This window comes from Ornithodoros turicata, chromosome 2 (assembly GCF_037126465.1).
Source record: "Ornithodoros turicata isolate Travis chromosome 2, ASM3712646v1, whole genome shotgun sequence".
NCBI lineage: Eukaryota > Metazoa > Arthropoda > Arachnida > Ixodida > Argasidae > Ornithodoros > Ornithodoros turicata.
In genome coordinates, this window is record NC_088202.1 from 10,160,307 (window position 1) to 10,187,567 (window position 27,261).

Sequence of the window (27,261 nt, forward strand, 5' to 3'; positions counted from 1 at the left end):
TACTCCAGGCATCTCGGCATCTCGATCACCCTCCTGGCATTAACTTCAACCGCTTCAACTATCACATGAGAAGTGAAAGAAGTTGTGCAAAGACGCACTGTTCTATTTGCTGCATGTGCCCATCCCTTTGTGTAAGTTCTTAACCTTTTCACATCTTCTGATTATTGACACAGAGAGGCTTAACGGCGCCGTTTATTAATGTATGGTTTGATGTTTTATGCCCGTTAGATTGTTATGCACGATTAGCGCAGGAGATGGTTAACAAATCCCAATGTAAAGGTCTTCGCGGATCCACTCCTTGTAGCCACAGATATCTAACTTCAGGAAGGATAACCCACTTGCAAATGGTCCCGCTTTCCCATCTGTTCCACTTTCTTATACTCTTCAAGATATTACGGGGTACAGTGTGGCGCCCCGTAAAAGTCCACCCGCCCTGGAATGCTAAGCTCGGCAATTACTCAATGCAGGCGAATGATTGTATCGTCTACGCATAAAGCTCTCAAGGAGGTTCAATTCTCGTCAATTTCAAAGTAATTGCGCATCGTAGCGCAAAGTTATGAACTTATAATGCGAAACGTGCGAATCCCGCATTCAAAACAATCATAATGGCAGAAATTCGAACCAGTCGCAGGGTTCCGAAGAAATTCGAACTTTCTCAGGGAGTTCGTCGAAAAATACTAAGAGGTTCGACAAGGTTGCGCATGCGGAAGACCCAAATCTGCAGTTTCAGTTTTGAGAAGTTTTTGATAAACTCCACGGATAATCCCCCTCCTTTTCAAAGCAAGCAGCAAAATGTTTATATCTTCCCAACATGCATTCCGTAAACATACCAGGATGTTCCAACCACATCAATCGTACTAGGTTTTCATAAATCCAGACAACCTCTCATCACCGTGGTCGAGTTCAAGTGGAATAGGCTAGCAGTTCTCTAAACTGAATTTACTTCACTCGATTCACATTCCTTTACCAACAAAGTGCCCACACAGGAGGAGCAGTGCTTTGTGTTTGCCCCTTCGCCCCCACCCTTAGGTGTCGCTACAGTACACATCGTTTTTGATGGCCCAGTTTACTATCGCAGTTCCTAAGATATAAAGGCAAATGACATTCAGAAAGACACAGAACAGTACTTCCCTTCTATAGGAACCATAAAAGTCATCACACCATAAAGAACTGCACCTCTTTCGTCATTTTGCACTAATATCACATCGAATCACGTGAGCCTGCTCGAACCTGTCAAACAATTCGAAGGTTCGTCGAACCATTTGAACCTCAAAGTTCGTCTTCGAACTTTGTGATCCGAGTACAGTCCGCGACATCTCTAGTCGGCAATGATACATTGGGCGCTACATCGTAACTAATAATATCATTTTTCCAAAATTTGGAATCCCCCACCCCAGCCCACCGTGCTTGCGATTCTGGCTATATTGCACTTAGCGGTCTCTTGCTGCGCACGACTTACTCCGCTAGGCCGGAGCAGTACTCGCGGCAAACCACAAGCCTTGCTTATCGATCTCCGGCTAACAAGCAAGACGTCAAAAATAAAAATAAAATAATAAAAATCGCCTTTGGTAAACATATTGCGTGATTAGTAGTGCGAATAATTATGGATACTATATTAAGGCAAAACGCTTTTTGTTGTACTTGTTGACGTCCTGACGCAAGTCAGTTTGGGAGTGCCACCCTATTTTTAAAAATAGTGCTGGGGCCCCAAACCGAAAGCACGGTTTGCGTGTTCTCGGTATGCGCAGTGACGACGGCGCTGTTTCTTTGAGATCCCGAAGGGCTTGAAGCACCTAATTCTAAATCTGTTCATCGGTCTCGCTCAGCGCAGGGAAGATCGTGAAAATGAGCGATCCCAGCGCAGAGGCCCTTGCTCATTTCGGGTTCTCCCTCTTCACCTCGGTGGCCAGAGACCGCATCGATCACACTACGATGGTCTGCCCAGCCGCAGTGGCCGCGCAGTTGTGTACCTTACAGATGGCTGTTTCGGGGGAGACCAAGGCCGAGCTGCTCTCAACACCTGTCCTGCATGGGCAGATATCGTACTTACAAGCGGCCACTGTCAAACTGCTCGTACAGTTTGGAAAACCCAGCTCCAACTTTCAAGCGTTTCTGGTGCACAGGTACCGCTCATTTGCTTGTCCCTTAATGTACTCGCTGTGCCTTCCGTTACAATTTGTCGTTAACGATCTCCTGACATGAAGTAGCTGCACGAAAGTTTAGATGTGGAGAAAAACAGCGAACGTGTGCGGATCAAGATTTGCGCTGGAAACGATCGTTGATATTGCCCGATCTGCCTTTGAAATGGATCGGGAATTTCTCGTGGTATTTATACGCTACTACAGTTTGTCTCTGCGCAGGTGAGACGGTACAGTTCAGAGAAATCACGTGACTAAGTGTCTATCCAATCACAACAATAGGGGAGAGGGGCAGGTGTGGAGCTGCGCGGACGGCACTTGCATGGTGTGCAGGTGAAACCTCACATTTTGATGGCCCTTGAAGTGCGGTCTATCAACAACGGCTAATGGTGTGACAGGGTTGCCTTGCGGTCAGGAAGCGGTGCAGAAGCGGAGAAACAAAAAAAAAGAAAAAAGCACAGCGGACGCCTTCGGCTGTATTTGGACTACATTGCCCCCCAAACGCGTAGCGTTAGTCTCCTCTTCGGACGGTTACGTTTTACCTTTTGAAATGTTTCTTCAACTCACAGATCACTCATAATTGTCGAAATCGTAAGCGGAAGCTTTACCAAAATAGCCTATAGAAGAGGAGTTACTTTGCGTTCGCTGTTACTCGATTCTCGAAGTAATTTTACCGTCCTAAGAGGGGCAACGAAATGTGAAAGGTCTGCGCCAGGTATTCCGCAATAACCTCAAAGTATCCGTCCACTCATTAGGAAGTCAGATTAGAGAACAAGGTCTCCCAACCCTCAACCAGACTATCTACTTTTCTCTTGTGATTTTTTGCAGGCTCAGTGTGACTTTTTGGTTGCCGATTTTGCCACAAATCGAGCTTTCGTGAGACCAAACAATATTTAAAACAAACACGTGATGCTGCTAATGCTGCCTGTCTGCATAAACGGAAAACGACAATGGCTATCAACATGTGTAGCGTATTCTTCCTAGTTTACCTTGATGTCACATAGGGCTGATGCAACGCCACCAAGATAAAGAAAGCCTGGTCGCTCAAACGTCGTGGCGAAGTCGTTAAGAGACCGTCAATTACGACCCTGGTTTCGACGACCGAAACAAGCCACCATTAGCGGAGTGTGTAGCCACAGGAAGCCTGTGTTTGGAACCGTCCGTAGTAAATGGCTGAACCAGATGACATCGTTGTGAAAGAGGACGAATTAGCCACGCTCGTGTACCATGGATGCGTTGGTTGCTGTCACAAGGTTTACAGACGCTTTAGACATTTTATAGTGCACTAGAGGTGTTCATTTTGCATAGTTGGTCTCTTGACAATCGAAAAGAATATAACCTACAGAGTCAAAGTTGCACTTCCGGTCGTAGGGTGTATATTGACAGAACAGTGCAGCTCGTTGAAGGCTGGAGCAACGCTGTAGAGACCATGTTCAAGTGCGGAGTCGAACCGGCTGCTTTTCGAGGGGATCCAGAGGCTGTTGCCGCCAGTGCCAACGCATGGATTGCTCAGGCGACAGACGGACATCTGACTACCATCGTACCACCGGGCACGATCGACACGTCGGAGAAGGTTATGTTGGTCTCCGCGTTTTACTTCAAGGTAACGGAGAATCGTGAGAACAGACATGAATCTTTGTGAAAACTTGTTGAAAGGAAGCGCCAGTTACCACTACACAATACTCACGACGCCCTGTGTTTCATTGGTGCGTCGTGTTAAACACGCAAAAAGAACTAAGAGCTGTACGAGAAGCCTCAGAGCTGTACTCTTTCGGTGTATGTGCTATACGGATGCTCCTATGATGAGGTTCGTATTAACCGTCTCATTCCAACCCCATATCGCTTTTAGCTGATCTGAGTGCATCCCGCTGACTCGGAGGCTGATACGTTTTACGAACCAACGACTCCGTAAACGTGAAACAAGCCCCTTCCGAATCCGTTTCGTGAAATCAATATGGTGACCCCACGATGCTCGACCGCTCTTTCGGGAACCTGACGAATTAATGCCAGTGCCAAACTGTGGACGGTGATTCATTCCTCATTTGTCACGTACAAAAAAGACGAATGACAGAGGTAAAGAGATGACACAGCAGTTAACCAAAAACAGCTAAGCCGAAGGAGGGTCACAGGGCCCATTCAGTTTCCACCATTGCTGATAGATTCCGCGAAGTCGGCGTAGACTGAATGAATCGTAGCATGGGGAGGCGTTCATTTTTTTATTAAACCACTTCGAAGGACGCTTAGTATCCCATTCGAAAACGTTGGGAGTCTGAGTCTCAGTGCGCTTGTGATCCTCTCGACCCCTCTAATAGGGAGTTTAAGCACAGGCATTTCCCGACTCCGAATACCTATCACCACCATGCAATCAGAGCGCAGCAGGTTGAGTCGTGAAGGAACACGTTTTACAGACGCACGACACACCGCAGATGACACTCTTTTCTTTTCCCGACTCCTTGGGCGCGTTAAGTAGCGGCTATGCAGAGCGCGCTCCGTCCACTCTGTCTCCATCGCCCCGGAGCCTCTGCTAAACAGGTTTTTAAGCCAATTAAGCCATTCGTTGCAGAACACTCCGCACCGAAAAACGAAAACAATTGTGGGGGTCACCTCAGTGCTCCTTTAAGAAATCAATTAAGGTGCAGGTGGGTCCAACCGGAGAGGAGAGTGGAAAGCGCGAGAAGCACTCCGACTTGTGGGAGGGAGCACAGGAGCGCCACACTGCGCAAAAGGAGATGTCCCGTTTACCAAAATGGAGCGCGCTCCATGCGGTCTGGAGTTCGGAGCCGCTACTTAACGGTCCCCTCATCTTCGAGTGTAATGGTGGCTGTCAACAACGAGAGGCCACAACTACCAGGTACGAGCGGCATATTTCGCGAGATATTCGCGGTCGAAGGCGACCTGCACATTCTACGTGATGGGCGCTGAAAATATTGTTTGAAAACGTTTGACAAACGTGGAAACACTTCAAGCAACATGGTCCTCTGTAAGCTCCTTTTCTGACGTCGCACCAGGAAAACCGAATTGTTGAAAGGAAAAGGAGAGTTAGTGTACTCACGGTTACTTACAACTTTCTAATGACTGTCAGGTGTTACCGAATTCGGAAAAGATAATGCATAACCTAAAAAGAAATCTGCTTTTTTCGATATGTTTGAACTCTCTACACCAAGCTCTGTATGCTTAATGATTTTTCCGTATAGCAAGACATCAGCAAATACTCCAATTCGTGTATCCTTGCAGAGCCCAACGGAACATGCCTTTCAGTCTATTGGGTTGGCGACCTACTGTCCCAAGGCGTCCGTTCGTCTGGAAGTAGACATGATAGGTGCCACTGGGGAATTCATGTATGCAGAGTTGACGTCGCCTGCCTCTGGAAAAGCGCTCGTCATCCCATTCCGGCACTGCGAGGTCTCTCTTCTGCTCTTACTGCCCGACCGACATTCGTTCGTTAATGACTACCGAGCAGGACTCACTCCTAGCTTCTTGAAAGAAGTCCTGGACAAACTAACAAGGTACTGCTCAGAAGGATGACTACTGTAAGAACAGTTTTCACTCACCTTGCAAGGAGGAATATATGGCTCACTAGGGGAAGATTCTCAGGTGTGAGAGCACAATCTAATAGTGACAATATTCCTTAGTATACGATGAAAGATGGAAGTCACTGAAAAGGTTAGCCAGCTGTAGGACTCGAACCCACATCTTCTGGATTACCGGTCCAGAGCCCTGGACCGGTAATCCAGAAGATGTGGGTTCGAGTCCTACAGCTGGCTAACCTTTTCAGTGACTTCCATCTTTCATCGTTAATTTCTTAGACAACGTGAGGCTTTGTATGTATTTGTCCTTTCTATGTTGTTCCAGCCTCAGAACATCAGTTCTCTCATGTTGCTTAGTATACGATTCAGCAGGAGTAGCGAATTCGACTGGTCGTTCTGCAGCCAGCACGTGAATCTGATACAAAGCAAACAAATCCGACAAGGAGGGACCCAATCGGAATACACCACCGCAAAAACAATCGCTGGTGTTGGTGGTGATGGTGGCAGTGAAACTGCTTGTCGTAGTCCTTGGAAACCTGAATATGGCTACGGTCGCATGCTGCACCGACCAATGAGGGATACCTTAGTGTGCGCGCGTTCCAACCTCCAATTCCAACATGAGACAATTGATGTTCTGAGGCTGGAACACATAGAAAGGACAAATACATACAAAGCCTCAAGTCCTGCGAGTCCTACAGCTGGCTAATCTTTTCAGTGACTTCCATCTTTCATCCAATTCCAACTTCCCATAGGACATGAGCATTTTTCATTTGTAGAACGCTTTTTAGATGATTTACGTAATTATACAGTTCCAAGCGACGCAAAAACTTCCGAAGATACATTCCCTGCCTTACAATAATTCTGAATAATTTTTTGCGTATTTCGACGTTTCGCGTCGCATATTTGCATGCATATTTGGGAAGATTTTCGTGTATAAAGTCCGGTCCCCAAAACGACCTCGTAAATGACGTCCCAGTTCGAATCAGGTGTTTTACTGATGATTGCGTTTTATACAACGTTATTTCTGGTCCTTCTGATCATGTTAGCCTAGATGACGTATTGCATAGGATTGTAAACTGGTGTGAACTGTGACAATTTCCTCTCAATTTCATCAAGTATATGCGCCGCATACACTTGACAAGGAATTTCAACGAACACTTACAAGGAACACCTTACGAGGATTTCTGTTGCAGGTCACTATTATTGCGTGATAGTGACCAGCCACAGAAATCCTTTTAATTGGGGCTGTTCCATTGGTACCACTTCCCTAGTCAGAGTAAATGAGTTCCTTGCCGTCATCGTTTCTCCCTATCTCCGCTGGAACAGTCATATTCAGTTACATCGTTCGCAATGCGCAAAGAAAGCCGCGGTTGCTCCGGCGATATTTGTGCTTCGTACATTCTGCCGTAAGGTTAACCGCATATAAAACGGTGATTCGGCTGATTTTAGAAATACGCTGACATAGTTTCAGACCCCCGCACACAGATAAACGTATGCGCAAGACTATCCAAAAGCATGCTCTCCGTTCTATTCACGATCAGTATAATTCTCGAAAGCCGGTAATGTCATTGTATTCCTCGAGTAATCTGGAACCCTTGTTTGCACGCAGAAATATTCACCGTCTTAAACTTCTGTACTTTCTGAAGAAAAATACCTCCACGTGTCAGTGTAACTTCTAGCCATAGACAGCAAGCAATTTATTTATTTATTTACCTATCTATTTATTTGAAGGCATGTCTTCCTTATGGACTTTGGCGCCACCCGCAACTGTTTGTTTGATTTGTTCTTCCCACGCACAATACGTGAACAAACAACAACTTTATTTTCAGAAGGAGAGTGGGGAGGTTCATCGCCAGAGGCGATACTCTACCCCATTGCTAGTGGAGATGTGGGGTATAAAATACAGAGCTTCTTCACAATAACGATTGGAGTCCGATGGTGTCCAGAAATGTCAAAAGCTCTTTGAGCGCTGATCACATACGTGAATAGGATAGTATGAATGAGGAAACTCTATACCGTGTGTATAAGGTATTCTCATTTTTACGTTCTTCTCTTCACCGCTAGTGTTACGGCAAAGTGATGTTCCTAATTCTTTTCTTACGATGCCCCCTTACCTGCGTGACGTCCCTCGTCGTAGCCGAAGGGGAACGGAGCACAAAGTTAACGAAGAAAAAGGGATACACTCAACGTGGGCACCCGCAGAGGCGAGAAGGAATAAGAACCACACACTTCGTTAACAACAACAAAACATGATTTAATGAAAGCTCAACTGCAATGGTATTATTCACGGTGCGTGATAGATTACAGGAATCGCGACAATAATACACATGAGGTAATGCGGGCATGATATACTTTAAATGAACAATTATGCAAAACGCGCGGGAAATGAACACGTGAATCGTGTGCAAACGTAGGAGACACAACAAGCGGCAACAGTGACTGACCCTTACTTTACGCACCCCGACGACACCACATCTGCACCAGGCCATGGACGATAGCGTGGCAGACGAGCTCTGAAGACGACTTCGGCAGTGACCTACGCGGCCGGCTTTCCATGCTGTGGCTTTAGATTGCTGCTTCCGTCTATCTTCATCCGCTCTAGTCTCCAGTCTTGGTCCACGGCCGGGTCAAACAATAGCGAAGACGGCGACTTGGCGGCAGGCCTACCGTCCCACTTGGAGGCTCGGTCCCAGGGGCTCGGCTACCGCCCTCGTCGATCCGTCTCTTCGCTCGCCACATCGTCGTCGGATGCACCTCTTTCCGGTCAGTAACCGCCAGCTGGGCCTCTAGGTCGTAACTTCGGTTGCCCGGACGTCAGCGCTGGTGGAAGGAGACTTCGGGGACGTACCCTCATATCGAAGGTGGGTTCCAGACATCAAGGCGCCGCCGTCATCAATCTCCTTCCGGGCATCCGTCCGGGCTCCCGCTCTGGATCACATGTCGATGACTCTTCGCTGGTTCCAACCCTCGACGCAAACTACCACTGAGTGTTTAGGCGACTGTCTCACTTTTTCTCCTTCTCGACGTCATTCATGGTTTATATAACCTTCCGCGCCCTGTCACAGTCCGGGTCAGTCACGTACGCAAAACCAAGAACACATATGCGTCCGACACTGCATTCCATGAACGCTGTAATTTTCACCGTTTCCGTTAACATAGTTATGCTGCCTTCTACGCAAAGCCGCCTCCAGGGGAAAACAACACTGTCTAATGGGGAGCAGATGTTACCCTTCCCACGGAGAGACACTGCGTACATGTCAACTAAAGTTTTATGACTTTGAACTGTGTGGGAACACGAGCTCTTGCGATCGTTTGAAAGGAACAGGGCGCGCTGTCCCTTTGATGCTAGAAAACTGGAAAAAGCTTCGGAAATCGATTTTATCAAAAAGCCCAGACCGTCACACCTGGACTGCTAAAGCAGCCTGTAGCAGAGCATCAAACGGAACGGGAAGCGGGACCCAAAGCCGGAACGAACCGTTATTTTTGCCGGAACCGAACCGAAAAGGCCAACACCATCTTGGAGCTGAACCGGAACCAAACCGCTCGATTTGGAAAGTTTCGGTTACCGTTGCAAAACCAGTTTCAAAGCATCGAGAGTTCGAGACTGGCCGTTTTTCATCTTACCTACCTCCAGTGCCTCAACCTGTTCCGAAAGTGACCGGTTCAGGCGACATTTTTTGCAACCCGTGTCTCCAATACAAGCAGAAACGCATAGCTGGACGACAGCATCGATGGAGACAACGTCGAGCAACCGCGCTCTATGTAGTTTCGTTTTCCTGTGGATAAGCGTTCTTGTCACAGCTTTGTGGCCAGCTAGGACATGTGAAGAGAAACAAAGCCTTCAGAACTTTGCTGTTCGGCCTCGGTGGCTCAGTCGGTAGCGCGTTCACCATCTGATCGCGGGTTCGATCCCGGTCGATGACGCCAGCAACTCGGTGGCAGGGTCGAAGTTGCTTAGACGCGCCGTCTTCCACGAGAGGTTAAATACGGGGAGCCGTGTGGTGAGCTTTCATCGCACGTTAAAGGGACTGTAAAGTGAAAAATAGCCCCCATCTCTTTGCCCACTATCGTGCAAAACATCATTGTTTGATAACACACAGAAAGCATTACTTCTCAATTCGGCATATTTTTTACGTGTAAATATTTTGAAGATTGCCGGAACATGGACGGCGCTGCCAACGAACGGCGAAAAAGAGCAACTTGGGTTTCGGGTCCATGGCTCCCAGGAATTGGTCAACCCGTACCACGTGAGGGTTAATTTTGTAGAGAACAAAGTTGACGCACATTATCTTACAGCTAAACGCCATTTTAAAAATGACGCTCACTTCCATAGTCTCTACATTAATAGAGCATTCAGCTGCTTCGCCCCTACGAGCTACGATCCGCCGCGCCATCTGCAAGCCGTCTGTGTTATCGCGTTTATTGTCTACGTCGTGGGCGGTCATGTTGGTCGCGCGAAGCAGAAAATGGAAGTGAATGACATGTCTGTGGCTGCTATGTCCCGTATTCGAGAGACCTACATGTGCCTGGTGTAGTTTTGGTGTTCGGGGATGCAAAAATCATCTTCGTTCATCTTCGACGACGGGCGTTTTCTACCTCAAGATTCCACATGAGAGTGCGCGAAAACTAATGGGGTTCGAAGCACTCAGTTATTAGATACAGCAGTCGTGTCGTGTGTGCTGAGCTCATTTTGCTGCCGATGACTACGAAGATGCCGTAGAAGGCGAATTGCGAAGACGTCCGAAGCAAACTGCCGTTCAGTGATTTTGCTTCACCGAGGTGACGAGTTCAACACAACGTCTCAGGTACGCACAGGTGTCACACGCGTATAAATTATGATATAGTGGTGACGTATTCCATTTAACTTATGTTATCCTGCTTGTTCCGTACTCAACATTCTCAACATCAACAAATTTAATTTTAGGGGCCTTCCAATGTTGAAGTGGCGCCAGACTGCTTCGTGTGTGTGTGATCTAGGCACTCAAGTTGACATGTCAGAAATAGCTGAAAGCAGGTATGCAAAGTCCACAGATGGAAGCACTAGATTTGTTACGTGTTGCAGACTGTGTCATTTTTGGAATCTTTGGACAGGTGCAGAACAACAGTAGGAGAAGAAACCGATGAGAACTACTATCTTCTTTGAAGGGTAGAGGAATACTTCCTGTTGAGGTATAGTTATGACTAAAGAACGCTAATTAATTTTCTAGAGATGCATCCTCTACACTTGAATGCTCAGTGAAACAGCGAAAGTTCACTGTCTCTGAAGCCCCACTACTGGAATTTTTCAAAGTGTGTCACAGCTGCAGAGAGCCATGCAAGGTTACCACATCATATTGGTCCTAAATTTGCAGAGTTCCCCTATCTCGGACACAACTGTCATATCTCTTTATTGCTCTCCCGATCCTACCTTTTCAGAGATCAATGTGGTTCTCCATGCATTGCATATGGCACTGCCTTTTTCTACTCATGCTTTCAGTTTCTTGTTCTGTTGAATAAATCTTGAATTGAGAGTTTGCAGCCATCACGCTTTCTACTGTGTTTGCCCCTCATCTATATTGATGTGCTATAACGGTATAGCACATCAACATGTCAACAACCTACCAAGAACAACCAAACATCCTTGCCTTGCTTTATCAACATGCCAAATCTTTTTGTTGCCGCAGATCATAACTTCAAAGAGTTTGCCTCTGCACCCTGCCACGAGTGAATAGTGTATGGTAGTCCTACTTTTGGATGGAAACTACACAACGTGGTAACATCCACATATCTAAAATTTTAGTCGACGGAGATTTGCTGTTTTTGTACAACCTTCATTGTACATTTCTTTTGTCTCACTTAGTACACGTGAAGAAAAGTTATCATCTTCATCAAGATGACAGGTCATTGTTGGATCCATCTGCAGCATTATTGTTCCTGTACTCACTGCATCAACAGAGAATACAAAAGTGCACAAATGGTAAAATATAACTTGCTTGTTAAATTCAAAAGGGAAAGACAAAATTGTTTAACTCTTGTTTTCTTTTTTTTTTGTTTTTTTTTTTTTGCAGGTTTTACAAGAAGTACGCCAAAACATCAGAGGGCAGAAAGTCCTACTCTGTCTCCTAAATCCCTGGACAATAAACAAGATAAATATAGTTTGACTTTTGACAAAATGTTGCTTCTGCCCTAATATTACATTTCAATTAAATGTTACGATGCGTTTATCGTGTACACTGAAACCAGTTTCAATTTGCAGGTCTGTCAAAAGTATATTTACAAAAGTACATCTCAATTACAGTAACAGAGAACTTATGCAATAAATTATTTAGCCATTTGGGAGTACTATTGCCCACACCAATACAGCATGGTTAACTTTGAACCCAGATCAAGGGATGCTAAGTCAGCCCTCAAATCCTTCTTTACAAATGTTAGTTGGTGACATAATAATGAATCGGTTACAAGTACTCATTATAGCAAAGCAGAATTAAGTGTTAAATCCAAATATCGGTTCAAACATTAATTGGCATTTGGAAACCTGGTCAATAAGAAGTATATTAAAAGGTTATGAACACAGTTCAGCTGAACAACACTGATGAAAATTATCTTATTTACTTCTCATATATACAAAACATGAGTATAATCTACACATGCAGATATGCCCTTAGGTTACTTAACCCTCCAGGAACAAATTAATAATTATAATATGCTGTGACTGCAAAGAAAGAGCGATGAGAAAAACTTGCAGCAAGCAAGAAATGAAAATTTGCTGATATCAATATATACATTTCTACAAGTCTGCACAATGATGAGGAAAGCATCCCTAATAGCATGCACGACGCAGGCAGGAAGAATACTTTCTATTGTACTTTCTCAGAGCACCCCATATCCTTTTTATGAATAGCCGACAGGTGATATAACAGAATTTCCTGCAGAAATAAAGGTTTTCCGTCCAGTTTGCCATTCAAGTAGCGCGTAAAGACCACACGGCGCTGCCGCGTATGTTGCCATGCCCTTCGGTTTCTCGGATGTATGTAAAAGACACTTGCAGGACTTCGGTGTCAAGGCAACAGTTTTTCGAAATATTCTTTGTTGTGACGTAATTGTCTGTCTGCTTTTCACACGCATTCTCTACCTCTCGGCAGCAAAAACACTGGTCCGTAATATCCATCGGTTTGCATTTCTCACATGAACACCTGCACGACGAAAAAACAGCGCTTGTTTCGGCTTACACAGGTGTTCTTCCCTGGTACATGTAAATTTTACAAACCAGTCCGTGTTCACGGCATGGTCAGCTGCTGGTGAGGACGAAGGTGACTCCGGTAAATCTCTGGACGAGGAATCTTCTGCTGCGAAGCACACACTTTCCAGTACGCTATCGCACGAACAGAAGTTCTGTGTGAGCGATAATTCTCGAATACGGAATTCTAGCGCACTCATGTTCAAGAGGTTCAACGTTCTCGACGTAGAAAGTGGTCACAAATGCTCACTGCCATTTTCGTTTTCGACGGATTGGCGAGCCGAAGCGCGCGTATTACATGCGTCCTCAACACATGGCGCGGGGTGATGCAATTGTTGACAGACTGCTCGGCTTCCTACTAGGTCCCAGGACATGCAACCATGGAAAATTCGATTAAAGAAAAACTACAGCGATTTCAGCGGAGTCCTTTGATATTTGAACTTTCGGAGGTTCAAGCTTTTCGCTGAACATACAGTTTCGATAGGTTTATATTCGCTTTTCGGTCCGTTTAAAGAACCCTCAGGTGGGCAAAAGCAATCTTGATATTACGAAGCAATCAAAGTGGAGAATCAAAGATTCTCTGAAGCAATCAAAAGTGTCGCTCATGATCTCAGTTGTCTCGCGACGTAAACCCCCAATGATAATTATAATAAACTTTGCTGTCGTTTATTTTAGGGCATATACCCTGTGCAAGGAACCGGTTCGTAACCGGTTTGGAGCATCTTGGACCGGTTCGGAAACGATAATATGTGTCCTCCTGGAGCTGAACCGGAACCGACCATTATGCCTGAACCCGAACCTGAACCCAATCTGAACCAAACCAGAAAAAAATTCGGCTTGATGCTCTGGTCTGTAATAGAAACAAACAATTCATCGGCTAATCACGAGAGAGCACCTCAGCGAAACACGCCTTCACCGCCGCGGGGCAAAGAAAGCCGCTCCAGATAGGCCAGTCCAATTCGCTAAACTTGTACGCAACACATTTCTGGAGCACGAGAAGAAACAGAAAATAACACACACACACACACTACTCATCCTTTGGCTTTTGCGCTTTCGACTTCGCAGAAACTTTCACGGTGTACGAACAGGCGGCAAGCACGTTTTCTCATTACGCGGCAATACTTTCACAGCATTAACCTTTCTCCAAATATTAGTGACTATAATTTTGAAGGGGCTCATTATTTCATTCCCCACATCACCACCAGTAATGAGGTAGAGTATCGCCACTTGCGATGAAACTTCCCATTCAGGATCTCCCAACATCTTAAAGTAAAGTTGTTGTTGACTCTCGTATCTCATACGATAAGCGTTGTCAGCTACAAGGTTATACTTGAGGCAATACGTGTATCTGTGAGGTGTCAGTTTCCTGCACTGCTTCGTGTAGTAATGCAACGTATAAAATCGAAGCGCTCTTATGCTATTACTACATTCAAATTCCATCTCTTCTCAATAGAAAACAAGTTCACGTGGAGCTGCCGAGGACAACATTTACGCAGGAGATTAACTTGAACCGTTCACTCATCACATTAGGAGTGAAGCATGCATTCATGGAGAGTGCCGACTTTAGTGCTGCCGTTCAAGTCGGTGCATTACGCCTCACGAATGTCATGCAAAAGGTGAGATATTATAATGTACGTATGCGTTCGCATTAGGAGCGGCGTTTCAAGGAAAAGTGTTGGTGTCGATCCGTTGTCAAAATGGGGCGAAGGAAGTACGCCGCGTGAGGAAGGAGGAGGGCAGTGGAGAGTTGAGAGTAAGAAAAAGTAGGTCACGGGGCGAAGCGGTCTTGGCGGCGCGCCAGATACAGGGGAGGCACCACAGGGGTGGCATCCAATGTATTGCTCCGTAGACGAAAGCGTGCTGAGTAGAGGTGCCAAGCCCCGGAAAAATTGCCCAAAAATTCCAGGCGACAAAATTCAAAAATGTAAATTTTCTTGCCTTCGATGCGATCCAACCCGCCAACAGTGCCTTAGGTGCCTCTAATCCGCCAACCACCACCAACTTAGAGCTCCGTCTGGCTGTTCCAAGCGATCGCCATCGCGTTCACATAATGTCGGAGTTCTGGTCGGAGTGGACGGGTTGTTCCAATTACCTATCGCTGAGTAGACAGCAGTCTCATGGGATGCTCTGCTCTGCATTTATGCCTAGAGGGTGAACACTACTAAAGATTCCAGCTCATTGTATGCTGTGGCTTGGCCGGCAATGCTTCTACTCAGCAGTAACCGCGTTTGTTTCCATGTTTCCAAAACCCGTTTTTTTTTTCGAGCGATTGAAAATTTCCGGAAATTTTGCATCTCTAGTGCTGGGCGAACGCAATACATCCTGTACAGGACCTGGTCGCACGTCACAGCAAACGTCAAGGCAAACGTGACCTTGGCGGCGCCCATGATCGGCGGCGAAACCGTTCGTAAACGATGCGGTTGTTTCTGCGCAACGTTTTGAATGTCTTTCGATGACGGTAATTATTTTTATCCTATAATCTCGCAGTAAAACACGAAGTTTTGCATATAAGGCCTCGTACTGTTGACGACTTCCAAAGATGTGATGACGACCGCGCGTTAAGACTCACTGAGCCGATGCGATGTACTTAAACTAGCAGAAATGGTCTACCATGTTGCGGAAAAAGTACCACATAGCTTACGCTGGCAAAATACGTTCATCTCTTGGCGTTATGACGACGGAAACATGTCGGTAAACGGCAAAACGACATGCAAACAAAGTCACATGACCTCAAAATGGCGTTTTCTATGACGTGCGCTCAGGACAAGATGGCAGTTTTGCCAAAAGCACCCGCTTGAGGGTAGTTACAAGGTATATTTAAACAGGTAGCGCAACTCCCATAGGCCCCTGTGTCTTCAGAATGACGCCATGATAGAGACGGTCAGCGCCATCCATCCGTTGCGCGGACTACTACGATTGTAAATAAATGACGTCAGAGACGACGTCACTAGTATGAATAATAAGTAGTGCATAATTAGCCATGCACGTTTATGGCCCACTTCGCTTGCCTTGTATTCCCTTTTCCGCGCCCAGTCAACAATACCAGACGAGAACACTGAAAAATAAAGCATATCATATTTAATGAATCATATCAATTCCAAATACATACAGTTATCACAGATTTTGACAACTCCAAACAGAAAGGCGTCTGGAGACCACAAAGAAATTAGAAAGGCTCACATAAGGCCCATTTCTCACCTGGAGCTATACGTACATCTAGTGATTAGACGTTTGCATTTATTCAATGAGTGGCCGTTATAGGTCCATTGCAACAAAACACAACATCGTTGGTGCACAGTTGGTTCCTGCTAACACTCACACCATCATGGCCGCTCGTCCCATGACGAAATCTTTTTTTCGCGGGCCCAGCAACAGGAGATGCATTGTTGCATTCATATCTGTTCACATCTGTTAATCTTGGTCTACAGCACGGAGATGTGAAGGTCGCTTCCTGTTTAACCCAAAGAGTGTACGAACTCCGTATTACAATGCACGGACACACGGTACGGATACAGAGACACACGGATAAACACCCCCCAACTGTGTCACATGCGCAAAGGAGCAGGATACGGAAATGTACTGGAGTGGTAGATGATCTCGTATATATGCACGAGCGGGGCAACAGAAAGCTTTTTCTACATTGAAATTAAGAATAACCTATTAGTACACACACAAGCCAGGCCCATGTTGTAAAGTTTTTCTGTTTACAACCGTACTTCTACTGTCAACACCCAGGATCGCTCGCGCCTCATGCTGGTGGCCTTGCCGATGGGTCTGATTTGGTATTTTCGCTAGTTTTCGCTACCAGTTTAGATATACCTTGGTAGTTACAGCAATGGTGGGTTTGTGTCACCCCTGTGGGAGGCACAGTGAGCGGGTTTCGCTGCTGCGAAAATAGTGTCGCCGCTGGCATTTCCTGCCAAATTCCGGCTCTGTGCTTCTCATTGGCTACGATCCCCCACATGATCTTTCTCGATCGTGATTGGCTGAGGCTCATTTACCGGTGGATTCGCTCGCGTTCGTTTCCTCCGAGGCGCCGATACCAGCACGCGTGGCTCACTGGTTAGCGTGATGGCCATGTCACGTCGAGACTGGGAGGTACCCGGGTTCGAATCCCGGTGCCGGCTGTGCTGTCTGGGGTTTTTCTTGGGGTTTCCCCAGACACGGTCAGACATATAGTCGGCACAGTTCCCCTAGAAGTCGGCCCAAGACGCACATTCCCCCAGTGCGGTAGTCGTGACGTTGCCCACCTCTGTGAGGCCGACAACGGCGAGTCCTTTCACCAGCACCACCGCGCCGACCCGTCTGACCGTTGTGCAGCTGGCGTCCATGTGGGCAGACGGTGATTTCGTTTCGTGGATTTCGAAGATGTTCGAGCCACAGACGAACGCCGGAATGAAAGGTAAGCCGACAAACGTATGATTCATATCAGTCATCAGACGTTGAATACTGCCGCCTAACAGTGTGCATAACCGAAGTACGCCTTGTCCCGTATTACATCACTTTACCGATCATGAGTCATGACACTGGACCTGGTCATGTGCTATTCTGTATCGCGCTACTAGTTGCGTTTTCTTCTGCTATTTGAATGTATCTGATGTGTAATACACTGGTGTGCATGAAAAGGAAAACAGCACGTATACCGTATGTCTGGCTCCCCGAACTTTGTCATTAGTCGACACGTCGGTGCCTAACGGGACTAAGACCGATAGCATGTCTTATATAGCGTTTGCTTATGCTCTGCTTTACCATTAACAGGTTCTCTTTTCTTTTTTTTTCAGTCAGACACCGACAGCTGTTCGTGGCCCTGCGATCCCCAAGCATGTAGCCCCTGTCACCTGAAAATTCTACAGTTGTGCTAGGATGAAGCGAATGGGTCCTGCGCCTCATTACGTGCTATGTATGCGCATAATAATAATAATAATAATAATAGCGAGTTTTAGTAATTCGTACGATATCGCCTTTGCGTACGTAAGGGATAGCGTTGATGGTTCTGCGCACGCCCATAACAAAGAGAGCTTCGCGCAGTGCGCAGAACCACCAACGCTATCTGTAACGTACGCTATCGCCATTGCGTACGATGTACTAAAACTCTCTAATATCCACTTTCTCCAAACCGAATAGGTTCCTTTAGAAATGGTATCAATATGGTATCTGCACTAGCAATATGATAGTCACGCTTTCTGTTGTTCTATTTAGTTATTCTGTAGTGTTCTGTAATAACCGTGTAGATTTACTTTCATTCAAATGTTGTTTCCTGTTTATATGTTTTACCGTGTCAATAAATTTGTACATGGGCATTCCTTCGTCTTCTGGATTTTCATTTTCTGCGCCCCGATAATATTAGCAGACGGCCCGGCGCAGCGCAGGGAACAGAGGAGGGGGGGGGATCTGAGTGAGAGGGTATAGGAGAGGGCACGCAGCGCACGTGCGCAGTTCGATCAAGTCAGCGCGCGCTTTTTGGCGCCATTTTCCGGCTCTCTCTTCGCGATTCGCTACGGATGATCACGTGGCCAAGGGGGACTGTGGTTTTCGTGGCGAAGTAGACCCCATGCATAAGTCAGGGGAATGAACGTGTACTATATTTCTATTGTTGGGAAAAACTCACGTAACCTCCGACGTCGGGCCAATCGTTGGGCCTCGGTAGAGCAGTTTTTTGCTTTGTTTTATTTTGTCTCCCTGGGTGACGGGCGACGGAAAGCGACGCTGCCGAGGCGTTCTTTTTCCCTTTCCCCTCTGTTCTCTCCCCCGCTTTGGCGGTTCTGGCTGGGTTTTCATTCGCATCCAGTGAAATAAATAAAACGCGGAAGCATTGGCTCTTTCTGTTGCACAAGGTATATTTATGCTCTATTTTTCGGGATTGGTATTTCCAAATCACACATATGCAGTCTTCTGTATCTGCGCCAAACACGAACTTGACATGAACATTGTTTCTGAAGTTCGAGTAACATGCCGAAGCAACTTCGCATTCACTGTTAGCTGATGTCTCACGTGGAAGATGTCACAGTAGATCAGTAAATTCACTGCACAGGCACACACATTCACAAATCTAGCATGACAGGAAACATGTCCATATCCCTTTGCTGCTTGTGTAGCGTCACATGTCAAGGCTGACCTGTCACTAAAGGAACCTGTGCAGCTGCTAAGCCGAAAGATGATGTTCCAACCACTCAGAGTGGCTTACCCATTCTACCGCATCCATGCAGATGCTTTTCTGAAGCAGATATGAGTTGAGCAGCACCTAGTTGATACTTGAGCAAGAAAGACCAGAACAGGGATCAGAAAACGTGAAAACTAAAAATTCTATCGGCCGAAATGTTGCGTATATGCCACAGGTGTGGTGCTATGCTATGCTACGCTAAGCGGCAGAATGGAATAGGAACTGACTTACCTTCCATCGAGTGGAAAAACACAGTATTGATCCTTCTTGAATCGTTGTCGCACCAAGCAAGCGAAGCAGACCCGCCTTCCACTTATCTATCACTGAATTTACTTGCAGAAGTATCCAAGAGGATTCGAGTTTTTCAGAATCGGTATCCACGGGCACTAAAAACCATCCAAAGCGGTAACGGCAAAGGTGCTTTGCGTGCGTCCCTGCTGCACTATATTTCGAAACTTTACGGCGAGCTGCTCCGACACCCCAGACACGGCGGTGCCGGCTTACGCGCCACGAAAAGGTTATGATTTCAAACCGACCAATGAGCGCTCGCATACCGGGGGAGCGGCCGCAGGAGCCAATGGGATGCTCTCGGTAGAGAACTCCCGCTTGGACGTAAAAATTTGGACGTTTCATGACGTTTGATGACGCGAAAGGCTCGCACCACCTCACTTTAGTCCGCAAACGAACTCGCGAGTTTCATCCCCTTGCATAAGTCCCGCCATCTGTCGGTGACCGACGTCGTGGGCGCCATGATTGTGGCAGGACCGTGGACTGAATGTACATATCGCCGGCGAACAACGCTCTTTTTTGTTTCCTTTTTGTCTTTTTCCAAACTTGTGCTGAGCGGTTACTACATGGATAACAGATCGGTGTGGTCCAGGGACATTTCGAAGCTTTCAGTTCTGTCCGACGACCGTATAAAACTGTTTATGAAGCGAGAACGTCGTCGAGAAGACTCTTCGACAGGAGCTACAAGTTCACGACGGAGTCATATGTGGACTTGCCGACGATACGAACCACGACAAACATAATCGGGTTGGTGTTGTTTCATAATCAAGCGGCAGGTTAGTTGCAATTGCGTACTTGTCGTCTGCGTACTGGACGCATATTGAACGTGCTTGCGGCATGGAGTAATCTTATCAGCCACTCTTCATTAAACGACTTCATCATGCCATTACCACAGCTGCTGTGTGCCGACTAACCTGTATGCCTACTTTTTAGTCCCACAGAGACGCACCACACGATAAGTTGCAGATGCTACAAGAGCCAAAGGCAGACCAGTGAACCCTATGATATCACTGTTGTGCTATCTCAGAGGTCAGATGTTGTGGCCTCTGGATGCCGGTGCCCAGTGGGAAGTTCCGGACACTGTAACCGTATCATGGCAGTGCTACGTACGCTATCCATCTTGCAGAAGTTTGGATACAAAGTGCCACCAGACAACCTTTTACCCACGGAGCTGCCGCAGCAATGGAACCGTCCACGACGAGTGCTGGGCGCAGAGAACATACTGGATGTGAACTGGCGTAGCGTTTTTGAGGGGAACAGCAGCACTCTGCTGACATGCAAGCTGAACACCCCTGCGAAGAGGCGGAACGAATGTGAGCAGGTAGAAGCTGCAAAGAGGTTGTCGTCGGCGTTACAAGCATTGGGAGGACAAACAAGTGTTGTGGACACTTTAGATGACGTCGAGACCTCAAATTTTACAGAAACTAAGCTTGGAGTGGCCCCCGTCGGTTCTGCCATGACTGTGCATCACCCTGTTAATGTGCCGAAGTTTGAGGCTTTTGTGGCGGTTGCAGCACCAGCTCCAGCGCCCTGGGAAGACGATGAGTTGACACTTTTTATCGACGCAGAGCCCTGGGTACCGCCCACGGAACACCCCGTGTTGCAGGTAGAAAAAGGCACTGCCACTTGCTAGGTCTTTGTTTCAATGCACTTAGATTATCAGAAGACGATTATGGCTAGTGTGAGGACGTGAGGACCGTACTCACTGCTTTGTTTTTAATAGGACCTTGTCGTGTCCGCTGTTGAGGCAAGAACACTCGAGAGGGATACACAAATGCAAGCGGCCAGCAGTGAATGGAGGGAGGCTCGCAAAAAAACGCATCCTGTCCTCTTTGTTGGGAAGGATATGTAAAAGGAGGGCGGGCTGGACAGAGGCTAGTTTGAGCGCCATACTCTTTCCAAAAGGCATTTCCCACGTGTCTTCTACACAATATGGCGTGAGGAACGAAGCAAACGCTGTTAAGAGGTACGAGATGATCATGAAAGAAAAAGGTCACGATGTGCAAACGTTTCGCTGTGGAATCATTGTTCCACCGGAGTCACCCTGGCAGGGAGCGAGTCCAGACCGCCCAGTGTACGATCCACAAGGAGACAGTCCCTTCGGCGTACTTGAGGTGAAGTGCCCTTGGTCAAAGAGGGCATGCTCTTTATCAGAGGCACTGAGCTGTAAAGACTTCTATGTGATCGATCAAGATGGGAAGCCATTCTTGAGACCTGACTGTGATTATTTTTATCAGGATATGGGACAGCTTTATTGCTCTGGACTGCCGTGGGCACACTTCGTGGTGTACTCAGCTGGGTGGATTATAATAACAAAGGTGAACTTTTGTGCACAGTTCTGGGAGGGAGTAAAACAAAAGATACATAGTTTCTATTTCGATGTTGCCTTCCCATATCTTGCTGCTTGTGATGACTAATGTCTTTCACTAATGCAGCATGCAATGCTCAGGACGCATCTCTGTGCAATCTCAATTGTGCTGTGTGATAACGGCCCACGAGGTCTGAGAAGAATACCACTGGAAAGAAATATTGAATGCTGTACTCATTCTTTTACGGTGCTTCTTTTTTCCTTGTGTTTGTGCAATTGAAATTACAGATAAGTCTGTCCAGAGCACTATATTCTTGCACTCTATACTTTAGTTTTAATTATCTTTTCTTGCCTAGTCAGGAGACAATTATTTTAATCTAGTGCGTACGTGGTCGTGATGTAATGGCGGAATGCTTGCTTTGCACAATTTTTTTGTGCCATTTATTTGCTACCTTTCCTTCCTTTTTTTGTGCTTGTAGATAACATTGCTGTTAGGGAACCCCTACTATGTGATCTGCGCAATCTCAATTTGTAATAATTTTTACCTGTTACAAATCAGCTGGGATATGTACCTGCATAGTATTTTTCTCATTAGTCAATCTTCCAGCAATTTTACATCAGCATATTTGATACTATTGAAGCCTATACTTGTTAGGCAGAAGAGTTTGCTTTATTTAGACTATGCATATGTTGTTGAAGTAAGCAGATATTACACAATGTGTCCAATCTTCTCACAACGTTCCTTGCATATATATATATATATATATATATATATATATATATATATATATATATAATACTCGTCAAGCATACCTTTTTTCACCAAAGAGTGAGTTTGAACTGGAGTGATGTGGGTAAATGTCACCTGTGATGTATTAAAGCATATACCAGATTATTTGTGACTTCTCTTGTTTATTTCAATATTGCATACTTGACAGCATCTGTGATTCTGCTTGTATTACACTAGCCTTGACAACCTAGCATCGAAATGGTACATATAAAGAAGAGAGAAAGAGCACAAAGCCGGGTAGTCACTGGACCGAGGAAACATATATAGAGACACGGTCAAAATAACAAACAGTGGCAAACAGGATCCACGGAACAGGCAGAGCGTAGGCATAACAGTCTAGGTTGAGAATAGAACATACTACACAGTTTATCACAGAAGGGCTCTTTCGATTTGAAGTACCATGCTCATCACCGACTAGTTACTTACAATGTAAGGTGCGGTTGACTTCACAAGCGATGACTGAAAATTGGTTAGAATGGTGCGAACTGTCCAGATTTGGTTAGCTAACGGAGCAAGCAAGATAGGAATGCTTCTTCAAAGATATGAAATGTTTTGACTCTCTGTATCCGACGTTTCTGCCACCTGAGCACTTGTGAGGTGCCCATTTTTTAAAGATGGCGGGATATTCAGTTTGACATCTATGGAAGATAGTAGGTTATGAATACGGAAGCCTCTGTCGGTCATTACGGAGTCACCCCTTTCAAATGATAAAGACAAAAATTCAGAACGCTCTACCAGCTCGACATCAGATATGCTGCCTGTATAAAGCGGTGAAACAAAAGTTACATATCCATCTGGAGAAATTCCTATCAATGCTTTGAAGGTGTTCGTTGATTTGTAGTTTGAATATGTTTCAGACTGGAGCACCAGGGAGCTTGGCACCTCACACTTCATTTCTGTTGCATCAATTATTACTCTTGTTGATGGGTACTTTCCCTTGGATGCGTCTGGCATGTTTTTGTCAATCACCTGCCTCGAATGCCACAGGGGAAGCTGGCACATCCTGTAGTATAGAAAATTTATCCATGACGAAAATACCCTGCTTACAGTAGTTTGGTGTTTACGAAATCGTTCAGCTAAGTCTTGTTCAAACAGTCCAAGCCGCAGCTGATGGGAACTAGAAGAAGCTGGTTTTCAACACTTAAAGTTGGTGGCCGTCCACTGCAGGCTGTCGTAGGACTTGTCTCGTACTTTAGGTTACAGCCGTTCTTCCCAGGGTCGAGGTATACAACAAGTGCCTCGAACATGCTATAGCTGTGCATGCCAGTGAAGAAACATATATACTTTCGTCGTTACGTTTAAGGATCTCAATGCAGAAGCAGCTACTGTCTTTAGCACACAAAAGTTTTTCCTCGTACCACGCACTGAACCCTTCTGAAGCTCGTAGCAACTTTTTCGTTTCTTGCAGTTCTTGTTCAAGCACCTCTATACGTCGCTTTTGTTTTTCAGACTCGCTAGTGTTTCTGTGTGCCGTTTGCTGCAGTTGCTGAACTGATGTTTCTCGTCCATCCTGGGAACCTCACTGTATTCTTCGTTTCTTTCACTTTCAGTTCCATTACTTTCTTCCACATTGCCACTGCTTTCTACACGATCCAGAGCGTGAAAACTTTGTAGTGGGACGCTAGTGCAGGGTGGTTTCCTTGGCTTCGCCTGTTGGTTAAATGGAAATATCGATGGTATAGCGGCATCAACCAGCAGTCTTCTTCCGCTTGCAACACTGCGAACAAACTCCGTTTCCCTAAAATGCTTCGAGCACACTTTCGCCTTGTCGACATTAAATTCGTCGGCACGCTTTATGGCGGTAAGCCACCGCTTTCTCCGAGCCTTTCGTTCCGGCGTTTTTGTGGACGGGAAATTCTGGAATGTCACCTATAACAGTAAAAATAAAATGTCAAACGCCTGTTGCAAGCCGCACTGAGGAGTTTCATAACCCTCTGTACTCTATTTTCGCGAAAGAGTTCCAAAAGGAGGCCACTATCGGCCAGCCTGCTACCACGTCTGTTGTTACGGTTACGTTACTCACGAATGAAGCAAGTAGTACCCACCTTCTCATCATTTTCTTTGGTGCTATTAGCACCTGCCCGATATATACAGACCGGAACTGAGCCAGTGTGCGGCATGGGAAGCTCTTCTGTGATGCAACGCCAAAAATACCATATACAAACATCCCGCGAGCGCGAAAGTTCCGCCACCTCGAGAGATGGCGCTGAATTATGCATAGGCTCTATCGTGGAAGCTACAGCTGCACTCTACTGCCAGATACGCGGGCGGGTGTGCGAGACGCGTATGGGCTGATTGCAAGTGCACAATGGAGTGTGAACCGAGTACGAGTGCCGGGCCATGTAGGCGCCAACAGAAGACCGATTCAGAGCGAAGGCGGCGAGCTGCCGAAACCGAGGAACAACGCAAGCAACTCAGGATGCAGCTGCTCGGCGCCGAAAGCGGGCGAACGAGACGGAGGAAGAGCGAAAGCCCCGTTTCAAAATACGCCGCCGGCGTGGAAGAATGCTTGTGCCGCTGTTGTGGCTGTGTAGTTAGTAACAGTTAGTGACAGGTAGGGGTGGATAGAGGTGGATAGGTGTGGATAGTGGTAGTGGGTGGGTCGGCTGAATGCTAATGCATTTCGACCGCATTAATTACATTAATCGTCCTTCGATTTTTGTTAGCTCGCATGGAATGGCTCAAGTTGGGTCAACAACTTTCATCGGTACAAAGAGTTACAGAAATCGCGCACGCGCAACCGCGCTCCACGCTGTCAAATCGTCGTTCTTCTCCGCCTTCTTCGCACGCGCATCAACGCGCTTCCAAAAAAAAAGGGGCGAGAGTAGCCTGTGTCTTTTCTTCTACTGTATATAGCATCGCCTACCATCGTAGTTGCCTTGTGAGCGTGCAATCGCCTGGTGACATAACGTAAAGTTTGCCAGGTTTAGAACAGTACCAGCTCCCATGACATAGTGGTTAGGGTGATCGTGTGAGGTTTTCCCAGGTTTTTCCGGCAGACTTTACAGCCGAATGTCGACACAGTCCTCACTGAAGCCGGCCCAGGACGCATACTATTCCAACTATCCCCCACTCCTTCCTGCTGCCCTGTCCCCATTTCTCCATGTCTGTACGCCGCACATAGCCACAGCTGCCATAGCCACGCCTTGACAGGAGCGGAGTTATGTAGCTTGCTGCAACGTTAACTCGAACTCAGTCTCGCCCTGCGGATCGAGGCGAGACACACCCTCGCGACGCTTAGGAGATATAAGGGAAGTTTGGACTATCCCACGCGAGTGGGGATAGCCCAAACGTTATCGCGCTTTATTGCTATTAAGCGCGGCTAGGATATCTCACAAGTTTGCTACGTTCAAGTTAACTTTAGTGCAAACTGTACGAATGATGGAAAGAGGGTAGAGCACAAGGATGTGCTAACATGTCTGCACGCAGTGGCCGATGTGGCGAGCCTACACTGTATTTCATTCAGCCACTTCAGGTAGCATTGCAGTCGAGTTTTACAGTATCCATGTGCAGTAATATGACACGGCGGCGTGACCATCGCAAATATGAAAGTGGCGTCAGCATTCGGAGCCAATATCTACAAAAGATCGGATGATTCTGACTCGCGACATGACTTTGCCATAGCGTTTCGTAGCTCCATCTTGTGTACTGCCTGCTCACGTTCGGCGTGATCCACACATTCCACAAGGGTTTTATACCCGAGAAAAGTTTCGTTTTTGCTTGCTCACAGGCTATCCTGCGGACACTGCTCCACCTTTGTACATTCCACCAATGCCACAGTTAGCAGGAAACGAATTGAGGCATTCCAACATCATTTATTGCTGTTATTGGTGTTCTCATTTAGTAGAGTCCGTGATTTTCGTGTTTAGGAAGGACCACGACGGATAATTAGTTATATGTAGAATACGTTGCGCATACAACGTTCCTATAATTTGCATGGTTGTGACCATGACATATTCCTGTAATATGTGCGTTCTAAATACGTAATGCTTTTGCGTTTTCTTCCACTTTTTTCCATATGTAACGGTGCACCGCAAGGTAAACCTATATGTTGTTAGCAGCCACAGTTTGCAGATTGAACGTGGTACTTACTTTATCAACTTACTTTTTTAATAATTTCAGAATTTACTTTGTGCATTGCATTGTTAACGAAGTCGTGGTCACCCTTTCTCAGGTTGTCTTCGTATTGCAAGAAAACCCCGGTACAAAGCCATTGGAGCTCCCATCTGCTCCACTGGACTTCCTGGTGTGTCGGCCTTTCCTGTTGGTTCTTTACAGGCCGAGCGACAACTACATCCTCCTCTTGGGAGCCGTGAAGGACATTCCGAAATAAAGGAACGTTACACCGCACAGTGTGCTTAGCAAATCTTGGCACGAAAAAGTACACAAGGAGATATTGCCTCATACACAAAATGGCAAGTACGCGCTACGTCCAGTCCCACACTATGCGTGAAAATATTTAGGGAAGGTACGCGATGTTTTGGGCGTAGAGTTTATTTCATTTCCTTTCATTTTTATTTTACACTGAAGAAGGTTACAAACTGGAAAACATACTGCAAGAGGTCCGTAGTGAAAACTAGCGTTGGGACCTCACAAAAATATATTTTGCAGCAACTTTGTGTTAAGTATCGGAACTGCAGATATAAGTACACAGACAATAATGAGGTGGTTTCTGCCAGGGTTGTGGAATGGGGTCACTCATTCCTTTCTTTTATGCGAGGTTACGACGCTTTTATGCATAAGGGTCCCAACGGTATCGATTACGATCATATCCAAAGGTGTATATAGTTGAACTGAATAAGGCTGGGGTGCTCGTCATCGGAATCTGAAGAGA

General features: G+C 46.3%; 1 protein-coding gene across 2 annotated transcripts; it reads left to right on the top strand.

Moving 5' to 3' along the window:
• On the top strand, positions 1-26,779 carry LOC135383092 (serpin B6-like). 2 transcript variants are annotated; one of them, XM_064612718.1, is made up of 6 exons: positions 1-131; positions 1,832-2,123; positions 3,510-3,741; positions 5,373-5,644; positions 14,335-14,497; positions 26,602-26,779. In XM_064612718.1, exons 2-6 carry the CDS (start codon positions 1,846-1,848, stop codon positions 26,758-26,760), a joined length of 1,104 nt encoding a protein of 367 aa, XP_064468788.1. In that variant the 5' UTR covers positions 1-131; positions 1,832-1,845; the 3' UTR covers positions 26,761-26,779. The 2 variants fall into 2 exon arrangements, with proteins under 2 accessions (XP_064468788.1, XP_064468787.1); XM_064612717.1 differs by having other exon boundaries at positions 2-131; positions 1,827-2,123.
• Positions 26,780-27,261: the final 482 nt, after the last annotated feature.